Source organism: Babylonia areolata, chromosome 19 (assembly GCF_041734735.1).
Source record: "Babylonia areolata isolate BAREFJ2019XMU chromosome 19, ASM4173473v1, whole genome shotgun sequence".
Lineage (NCBI taxonomy): Eukaryota > Metazoa > Mollusca > Gastropoda > Neogastropoda > Buccinidae > Babylonia > Babylonia areolata.
The window spans coordinates 1,210,837-1,222,500 of NC_134894.1; the positions used below are offsets into that span (position 1 = coordinate 1,210,837).

Genomic DNA, 11,664 nt, shown 5'->3' on the forward strand with positions numbered 1-11,664 from the left:
CCAGCACTGTAGGAATCTGGTCACAATCACCATGGCAACACTTAACTTCCATTGATACATTACAATAATGCTGAAGGCAGATCACAGATCTCTAGCACCACGGAGATATGGATAGAGTCAGAGCTTGTCTCTATTGTGCCTTCCATTGATACAATAATGTTCAAGGCGGATCACAGGAGTTCTCTAGCACAGGGGAGATCTGTATGGAAGTATAACGATAACAGTTTATTTCTATATTCTATTGGCCTTTCAGTGATACAATTTTTTCCATTGATACAATAATGCTGAAGGCGGATCACAGGAGCACTCCAGCACCGAGGAGATCTGGACATGGTTCACACGGTCTTCACACAGTCACTCCCTCCCTGAATTCAATGATCTGTGTGTACACCTTTCCTTTATCATGACCTGAACATGTCAGAATGATCATGATAATAATGATGATAATCATCATCATCATCATTATAATCATAATAACAAATATGTAAGAATGATAATAATAACAATCAATTAATAATAATAATATAACCAATGAGGCACCTTTCAATGAAAAACATGCTCAACTGAGCTGTTAAAAAAAAAAAATATATATATATATATAAAAGGAAAACATGCATTCAAACACTAAAATGAAAACATACATCCACACCCTTGCAGACATTTATCCAACACTAAGGTATGCCAAGACACACACACAAATCACTCAACACAACACAGCACTCACTGTTCATATCATACATCACAATACCTAAATAATGCACATTCCATATCACAATGTTTAAAGCACACACACACACACATGTATTTTCACATCCCTCACACCCCCAGTCTCCCCATCCCTCTCCCTCCCCCACCCCACCTCCCTCCTCTCCTTCCCCCCACTCCCCTCCACCTCACCACTCTCCCCACCCCCACAGTCTACCCTCCACCCCCACTCCGCCCCCACCTGTTTGAGGCCCTTCACTTTGAGGGTGCGGAGCTGACTGGCCACTTCCTGCACGGAGAGGTCAGGGAGATAACCCAGCAGTCGTCCATTGAGCAGAACGTCCGTGCAGTGGGTGAGGGGGAGGGGGAGGGGGGAGGTGACGGGGAACACCCCCATCTTGTACAGCTGGTCCACTATGGGCTCTGTGGGGAACGCTGCCGTCACTGCCTGAAACACATAGCACAGGTGTGTGTGTGTCACTGTGCGTGTGTGTGTGTGTGTGTGTGTGAGAGTGTGTGGTGTGTGTATGTGTGTGTGTATGCGTGTGTGTGTGTGGTGTGTGGTGTGTTTGCGTGAGTGTGAGTGTGAGTGTGAGTGTGTGTGTGTGTGTTACAATCAGAATAACTGTGTGAGGTTTTTGTTGTTGTTGTTGTTGTTGTTGTTGTTGTTGTTGTTGTTGTTGTTGTTGTTGTTGTTGTTGTTGTTGTGTGTGTGTGTGTGTGTGTGTGTGTGTGTGTGTGTGTCACTGTGTGTGTGTGTGTGTGTGTGTGTGTGGGTGTGTGTGAGACAACAATACTCAAATAACGTACATTTGTACAGCACTTTCTCCCCAAGAGCTCAGGGCACTTCACGAGAAAACAGAAGTGACACAGAACTGACCTGACAGTTGGTGAACTGACCTGACAGTTGGTGAACTGACCTGACAGTTGGTGAACTGACCTGACAGTTGGCGGCCATGTGGTTCAACAGTCCGCATGGGGTTCCATCAGGGGTGTGCACAGGGCACAGGAAACCTACACCACAAAGTGTGACAGGAAACATGACAGCACACAGCATGACACAGGAAACATGACATCACACAGCATGACACAGGAAACATGACATCACACAGCATGACACAGGAAACTTTCAACACAAAGCGTGACACAGGAAACCTACAACACAGGCCGTAACACAGGAAACCTACGACACAAAGTGTGACATATGAAACCTGACAACACACAGAGTGATATGGGAAACCTGACAACACATAACATGACACAGGAAACATTGTGACACAGCATGACATAGGAAACATGTTAACATAACACTACATGGGAAACCAAAGGACCCAACATGACACAGGAAACACAGCAACACAATCATGGCACAGGAAACCCGGTAATGCACACAATGGCACAGGAAACCTCACAACATGCACTATGACACAGGAAAGCCAATTGACACAGGAAAACCTGATGGCACACACCGTGACACAGGAAACCTGGCACGCATTATGACACTGGAAACCTGACAACATGACACAAGAAACATGATGACGCATACTGCGACACAGGAAACCTGGTGACACACATCATGAGATAAGAAACCAGACAGCACATGTTGTGACAGGAAACCCAACAACACACATCATGACACAGGAAACCGGATGACACACATCATGACACAGGAAACCGGATGACACACATCACAACACAGGAAACCTGACAACACAAGGAACGGCAAGGAAACCCGACGACACACAGCATGACACAGGAAACCTGACGGCACATCACAACATAGGAAATCTGGTGACACACAGCATGACGCATGAAACCTGACAACACACACCTTGACACATGAAACATGACAAAACAGAGCATGACACACACAAAATGGCAGCACACAGCATGACAAATTACAACACAGAGCATGACAAATTAAACATTACAACACAGAGCATGACACATGACAACACACAGCATGACACAGGAAACCTGTGGTCCATGTCACTATCCTGCCTCAACGCAAGCCCCAACAAGCACCCCTCCCCATGGTCCACACCCCTCCCCCCACACCCCTCCCCACTACACCCCTCCCCACAGTCCACACCTCTCCCCACAGTCCACACCCCTCCCCCACACCCCTCCCCACAGTCCACACCCCTCCCCCACACCCCTCCGCACAGTCCACTCCCCTCCCCACAGTCCACACCCCTCCCCACAGTCCACTCCCCTCCCCACAGTCCACACCCCTCCCCACAGTCCACACCACTCCCCAGTGTCCACACCTTCCCCCCACACCCCTCCCCACAGTCCACACCCCTCCCCACAGTCCACACCACTCCACTCCCCACAGTCCACACCCCTCCCCACAGTCCACACCACTCCACTCCCCACAGTCCACACCCCTCCCCACAGTCCACACCACTCCACTCCCCACAGTCCACACCCCTCCCCACAGTCCACTCCCCTCCCCACAGTCCACACCCCTCCCCACAGTCCACTCCCCTCCCCACAGTCCACACCCCTCCCAGTGTCCCTGTCCTCACCCCAGGCCTCAGGCAGCAGTTTACGGACACCTGTCGTCCTCATCTGGGTGAAGAAGGCCCCGCGGTGCACGCTGCGGAAGTGGGAGATGAAGCGATAGAAGTTGAGTTTGTCGGCGACAACACTGAGCCCTGCAGCCTGCATGAGGCCCAGCCCCGAGTGGGACACCAGGTTCCCTGTGGCCAGCAGGTACTCCAGCCCTCGGGTCAACGTCGGGGCGCGGTGACATGCCTCCACAATGGCCGCTGTACGTACAGTTATCGTACAGAATACACCAATACACACACTTTATTGTCTGCACTTTGGTATGTCTTTAACACCCTAATGTTTGGACTTTTTTTAATACAGCATTCAAATAGTAAATGACATGTTATGGTGTGATACAAAAGATATTCAAACCCCCTACTTGTCAACTAAAAGGGAAGTAAAGCGCTCAAATAGTGATTTACAAAATATAAATTCACACTTCATGCAATCCATAATTATAGTTATAATTACTGAAGTTTCTGTACACAGATCAGCCCTTATATGGCCGTCATCTGGTGCTTAAGCCACAGTGATACTGACACACATACATCCACACTAATACAGTCACACATGCAGGCACATCCAATTAAACACCCTCCACACAAACAATATCTACACACATAACATAACTGAACAAATTTTCTGCTCAACACACACACACAGCATAGCTTCTCCACCACTCCACCCCACTCCAGCCCCCCCCCCCCCCCCCCCCCAACAGAGGAAAAGTGTATACCTGCGTCCAGGTCAGCCTGCGCCTTACTGGTCAGGGCTTTGTCCAGCACTGTCCTCACGCCTCTCAGCCACACCTCCAGTTTTTCCTGAACACATCGCATCACACACCACATTGTGTTATCAACACATCGCATCACACACCACATTGTGTTATCAACACATCGCATCACACACCACATTGTGTTATCAACACATCACATCACACACCACATTGTGTTATCAACACATCGCATCACACACCACATTGTGTTATCAACACATCGCATCACACACCACATTGTGTTATCAACACATCGCATCACACGCCACACTGTGTCAACAACACATCGCATCACACACCACATTGTGTTAACAACACATCGCATCACATGCCACATTGTGTCAACAACACATCGCATCACACACCACATTGTGTCAACAACACATCGCATCACACGCCACATTGTGTCAACAACACATCACATCATACACCACATTGTGTCAACAACACATCGCATCATACAACACATCGTGTTATCAATACGTCGCATCACACGCCACACTGTCATCAACACATCGCATCACACGCCACACTGTGTCAACAACACATCGCATCACATGCCACATTGTGTCAACAACACGTCGCATCACACTGACAGACAGACATGCTGACCTTGAGCACCATGAGGACAGACAGACAGACAGACAGACATGCTGACCTTGAGCACCATGAGGACAGACAGACAGACAGACATGCTGACCTTGAGCACCATGAGGACAGACAGACAGACAGACAGACATGCTGACCTTGAGCACCATGAGGACAGACAGACAGACATGCTGACCTTGAGAACCATGAGGACAGACAGACATGCTGACCTTGAGCACCATGAGGACAGACAGACAGACAGACAGACAGACATGCTGACCTTGAGCACCATGAGGACAGACAGACAGACAGACATGCTGACCTTGAGCACCATGAGGACAGACAGACAGACAGACAGACAGACATGCTGACCTTGAGCACCATGAGGACAGACAGACATGCTGACCTTGAGCACCATGAGGACAGACAGACATGCTGACCTTGAGCACCATGAGGACAGACAGACAGACAGACATGCTGACCTTGAGCATCATGAGGACAGACAGACATGCTGACCTTGAGCACCATGAGGACAGACAGACAGACAGACAGACAGACATGCTGACCTTGAGCACCATGAGGACAGACAGACATGCTGACCTTGAGCACCATGAGGACAGACAGACAGACAGACATGCTGAACTTGAGCACCATGAGGACAGACAGACAGACAGACATGCTGACCTTGAGCACCATGAGGACAGACAGACAGACAGACATGCTGACCTTGAGCACCATGAGGACAGACAGACAGACAGACATGCTGACCTTGAGCACCATGAGGACAGACAGACAGACATGCTGACCTTGAGCACCATGAGGACAGACAGACAGACAGACAGACATGCTGACCTTGAGCACCATGAGGACAGACAGACAGACAGACAGACATGCTGACCTTGAGCACCATGAGGACAGACAGACAGACATGCTGACCTTGAGAACCATGAGGACAGACAGACATGCTGACCTTGAGCACCATGAGGACAGACAGACAGACAGACAGACAGACATGCTGACCTTGAGCACCATGAGGACAGACAGACAGACAGACAGACATGCTGACCTTGAGCACCATGAGGACAGACAGACAGACAGACAGACATGCTGACCTTGAGCACCATGAGGACAGACAGACAGACAGACATGCTGACCTTGAGCACCATGAGGACAGACAGACATGCTGACCTTGAGCACCATGAGGACAGACAGACAGACAGACATGCTGACCTTGAGCATCATGAGGACAGACAGACATGCTGACCTTGAGCACCATGAGGACAGACAGACAGACAGACAGACAGACATGCTGACCTTGAGCACCATGAGGACAGACAGACATGCTGACCTTGAGCACCATGAGGACAGACAGACAGACAGACAGACAGACAGACATGCTGACCTTGAGCACCATGAGGACAGACAGACAGACAGACATGCTGACCTTGAGCACCATGAGGACAGACAGACAGACAGACATGCTGACCTTGAGCACCATGAGGACAGACAGACAGACAGACAGACATGCTGACCTTGAGCACCATGAGGACAGACAGACAGACAGACAGACATGCTGACCTTGAGCACCATGAGGACAGACAGACAGACAGACAGACATGCTGACCTTGAGCACCATGAGGACAGACAGACATGCTGACCTTGAGCACCATGAGGACAGACAGACAGACAGACAGACAGACATGCTGACCTTGAGCACCATGAGGACAGACAGACATGCTGACCTTGAGCACCATGAGGACAGACAGACAGACAGACAGACAGACAGACATGCTGACCTTGAGCACCATGAGGACAGACAGACAGACAGACATGCTGACCTTGAGCACCATGAGGACAGACAGACAGACAGACATGCTGACCTTGAGCACCATGAGGACGAGGTGGCCGGACAGCAGCAGTTCCTGGTTCATGGGGTTGTCGGCACTCTCCTCACAACACTCCCCCTTGGCAAAGCTCAGCAACTTGCGCCCCATGTACCTGTCGGCATACACAGGTATTCACCTCTACTGTCTACATGTACCTGTCGGCATACACAGGTATTCACCTCTACTGTCTACATGTACCTGTCGGCATACACAGGTATTCACCTCTACTGTCTACATGTACCTGTCGGCATACATAGGTATTCACCTCTACTGTCTACATGTACCTGTCGGCATACACAGGTATTCACCTCTACTGTCTACATGTACCTGTCGGCATACACAGGTATTCACCTCTACTGTCTACATGTACCTGTCGGCATACACAGGTATTCACCTCTACTGTCTACATGTACCTGTCGGCATACACAGGTATTCACCTCTACTGTCTACATGTACCTGTCGGCATACATAGGTATTCTCTACTGTCTATCTTTTCGCTTCATTACGCTGGACATTATCATACCTCATTCGGAGCACTGACGTATGGATCATGCTATTATTATCATTATCATTATGTAGTTGTAGTTGTAGTGGAAGTAGTATCATTATTATCATTATTACCATTATCATTATCATCATCATCATCAATATTATTATTATTACTATCATTATTATCATTGTTGTTGTTGTTGATAGTAGTGTTGTTGTTGATAGTAGTAGTAGTAGTAGTAGTAGTATTTTTATTATTATTATTATCATTATTATCATTGTTGCTGTCGTATGTTTTGATGGATGCTATTTCCATAGAAACTACTGAATTGTAAAGAGCTGAGAGCAAAGTCATCTGATCAGGCACTAAATAAATAAACTGATGATTATTGTCATCCTTAAACTGACACTTTATCACATAAACAACCACCAAAAACACATTCTAGAAATCTGTCCTCAAAAGGTTTGATTTCCAGCACCAAACAGCGGAGACAATCAGACAGACACAGGACAGAACAAAGACTGAGGTAAGGGTGAGACAATCAGACAGATACAGGACAGAACAAAGACTGAGGTAAGGGTGAGACAATCAGACAGATACAGGACAGAACAAAGACTGAGGTAAGGGTGAGACAATCAGACAGATACAGGACAGAACAAAGACTGAGGTAAGGGTGAGACAATCAGACAGACACAGGACAGAACAGACTGAGGTAAGGGTGAGACAATCAGACAGATATAGGACAGAACAAAGACTGAGGTAAGGGTGAGACAATCAGACAGATACAGGACAGAACAAAGACTGAGGTAAGGGTCAGACAATCAGACAGACACAGGACAGAACAAAGACTGAGGTAAGGGTGAGACAATCAGACAGACACAGGACAGAACAAAGACTGAGGTAAGGGTGAGACAATCAGACAGACACAGGACAGAACAAAGACTGAGGTAAGGGTGAGACAATCAGACAGACACAGGACAGAACAAAGACTGAGGTAAGGGTGAGACAATCAGACAGATATAGGACAGAACAAAGACTGAGGTAAGGGTGAGACAATCAGACAGATATAGGACAGAACAAAGACTGAGGTAAGGGTGAGACAAGAAAGACAGATATAGGACAGAACAAAGACTGAGGTAAGGGTGAGACAAGAAAGACAGATATAGGACAGAACAAAGACTGAGGTAAGGGTGAGACAATCAGACAGATACAGGACAGAACAAAGACTGAGGTAAGGGTGAGACAATCAGACAGATATAGGACAGAACAAAGACTGAGGTAAGGGTGAGACAAGAAAGACAGATATAGGACAGAACAAAGACTGAGGTAAGGGTGAGACAATCAGACAGATACAGGACAGAACAAAGACTGAGGTAAGGGTGAGACAATCAGACAGATACAGGACAGAACAAAGACTGAGGTAAGGGTGAGACAAGAAAGACAAGACAGACAAGAAAAACATGACTGATTGCTTACACCATCATGTTGAACCTGTCCCGACTGCTGGCCAGGTGAACACAGACACACTCTCTGAAACAGACATGGCCAGGTGAACACAGACACACTCTCTGAAACAGACATGGCCAGGTGAACACAGACACACTCTCTGAAACAGACATGGCCAGCTGAATACACACTCTCTGAAACAGACATGGCCAGCTGAATACACACTCTCTGAAACAGACATGGCCAGCTGAATACACACTCTCTGAAACAGACATGGCCAGCTGAATACACACTCTCTGAAACAGACATGGCCAGGTGAACACAGACACACTCTCTGAAACAGACATGGCCAGGTGAACACAGACACACTCTCTGAAACAGACATGGCCAGGTGAACACAGACACACTCTCTGAAACAGACAGACATGGCCAGGTGAACACAGACACACTCTCTGAAACAGACATGGCCAGGTGAACACAGACACACTCTCTGAAACAGACATGGCCAGGTGAACACAGACACACTCTGAAACAGACATGGCCAGGTGAACACAGACACACTCTGAAACAGACATGGCCAGCTGAATACACACTCTCTGAAACAGACATGGCCAGGTGAACACAGACACACTCTGAAACAGACATGGCCAGCTGAATACACACTCTCTGAAACAGACATGGCCAGGTGAACACAGACACACTCTGAAACAGACATGGCCAGCTGAATACACACTCTCTGAAACAGACATGGCCAGCTGAATACACACTCTCTGAAACAGACATGGCCAGCTGAATACACACTCTCTGAAACAGACATGGCCAACTGAATACACACACTCTGAAACAGACATGGCCAGGTGAACACAGACACACTCTCTGAAACAGACATGGCCAGGTGAACACAGACACACTCTCTGAAACAGACATGGCCAGGTGAACACAGACACACTCTCTGAAACAGACATGGCCAGGTGAACACAGACACACTCTCTGAAACAGACATGGCCAGGTGAACACAGACACACTCTCTGAAACAGAAAGACATAAGATACATATCTGTTTACACATATTACACACATACATCACACCCAGTATATACATAAGCATTAACATGTATACACATTGTAAACTCAAAACATGTGCAAATATATATGTAAAAATGCACATTATATATAAATCCTCACAGCTGTATTTTGAAAAATAATGAAAAAACAAAGAAACAAAGGAAAAAAAGAGCAACTCACGAAATGAGGAACTCTCCGACCTGCTCATGCGTGTACCACTCAGGCATGTTGAGTTTGACTCGGAATCGCTCACCCAGAAACTGCAGCATGTGTGTCCGCGTGTACAGCTGCTGCCCAGTCATTTCAGACAGCATGGACGTCACACTCCTGTCAGTATTGAACATACATTGTGACTGATCTCTGTCATGGTGCTGACAACATTCAGTATCAACCGACGTCACACTCCTGTCAGTAATGAACATACACAGTGACTGATCTCTGTCATGGTGCTGACAACATTCAATATCAACCGACGTCACACTCCTGCCAGTAATGAACATATACAGTGACTGATCACTGTCATGGTGCTGACAACATTCAATATCAACCGACGTCACACTCCTGTCAGTAATGAACATATATTGTGACTGATCTCTGTCGTGATGCTGACAACATTCAATATCAACCGACGTCACACTCCTGTCAGTAATGAATGTATCTATATTGTGACTGATCTCTGTCATGGTGCTGACAACATTCAATATCAACCGACGTCACACTCCTGTCAGTAATGAATGTATCTATATTGTGACTGATCTCTGTCATGGTGCTGACAACATTCAATATCAACCGACGTCACACTCCTGTCAGTAATGAAATATACAGTGACTGATCTCTGTCATGGTGCTGACAACATTCAATATCAACCGACGTCACACTCCTGTCAGTAATGAACATACACAGTGACTGATCTCTGTCATGATGCTGACAACATTCAGTATCAACCGACGTCACACTCCTGTCAGTAATGAACATATACAGTGACTGATCTCTGTCATGATGCTGACAACATTCAATATCAACCGACGTCACACTCCTGTCAGTAATGAACATATATTCTGACTGATCTCTGTCATGGTGCTGACAACATTCAATATCAACCGACGTCACACTCCTGTCAGTAATGAATGTCTATATATTCTGACTGATCTCTGTCATGATGCTGACAACATTCAATATCAACCGACGTCACACTCCTGTCAGTAATGAACATATACAGTGACTGATCTCTGTCATGGTGCTGACAACATTCAGTATCAATTGACGTCACACTCCTGTCAGTAATGAACATATACAGTGACTGATCACTGTCATGATGCTGACAACATTCAGTATCAACCGACGTCACACTCCTGTCAGTAATGAACATATACAGTGACTGATCTCTGTCATGATGCTGACAACATTCAATATCAACCGACGTCACACTCCTGTCAGTAATGAACATATACAGTGACTGATCACTGTCATGATGCTGACAACATTCAATATCAACCGACGTCACACTCCTGTCAGTAATGAACATATATTGTGACTGATCTCTGTCATGGTGCTGACAACATTCAATATCAACCGACGTCACACTCCTGTCAGTAATGAACATATATTGTGACTGATCTCTGTCATGATGCTGACAACATTCAATATCAACCGACGTCACACTCCTGTCAGTAATGAATGTCTATATATTCTGACTGATCTCTGTCATGGTGCTGACAACATTCAATATCAACCGACGTCACACTCCTGTCAGTAATGAACATATATTGTGACTGATCTCTGTCATGGTGGTGACAACATTCAGTATCAATTGACGTCACACTCCTGTCAATTATCAATATATATTGAAGTTATTATTGATCTCTTTCATGACAGTGACAATATTCAATATCACCCAGACATATCACACACACACACACACACACACACACACACACACACACACAGAGGTGTGATCATACCCTCTAAAAAAGGAGTCCTCCTCTCTACCCCGTACCAGCTGATCACAAATGTATTTGTCAGAAACATCCACAAGACTCTGCACAGAAACAAAAGGAAATTAATGTTAAAACATCCTAAGTCCCAACCATAATATGGGAACGTCATATACGCACAGGTGTAGCTGTTTGCTTACATCATTGTGTGAGTCAGCTT

At 46.6% G+C, this 11,664-nt stretch overlaps 1 protein-coding gene across 2 annotated transcripts in view; it reads right to left on the reverse strand.

Moving 5' to 3' along the window:
* The window catches only part of LOC143294021 (DNA-directed RNA polymerase I subunit RPA2-like), a 68,434-nt gene that overhangs the window by 33,635 nt on the left and 23,135 nt on the right, over positions 1-11,664 (reverse strand). For both annotated transcript variants that reach the window (XR_013056864.1, XM_076605411.1), the window contains exons 10-17: positions 11,472-11,548; positions 9,691-9,837; positions 8,477-8,530; positions 6,505-6,622; positions 3,998-4,082; positions 3,237-3,479; positions 1,646-1,719; positions 947-1,153 (exon numbers count right to left, since the gene is read on the reverse strand). Coding sequence is in view for 1 of the 2 variants with exons in the window: in XM_076605411.1 (XP_076461526.1) it covers positions 947-1,153; positions 1,646-1,719; positions 3,237-3,479; positions 3,998-4,082; positions 6,505-6,622; positions 8,477-8,530; positions 9,691-9,837; positions 11,472-11,548 (1,005 nt within the window). In the remaining variant the exon portion in view is untranslated. The remainder of the gene's footprint in view (positions 1-946; positions 1,154-1,645; positions 1,720-3,236; positions 3,480-3,997; positions 4,083-6,504; positions 6,623-8,476; positions 8,531-9,690; positions 9,838-11,471; positions 11,549-11,664) is intronic.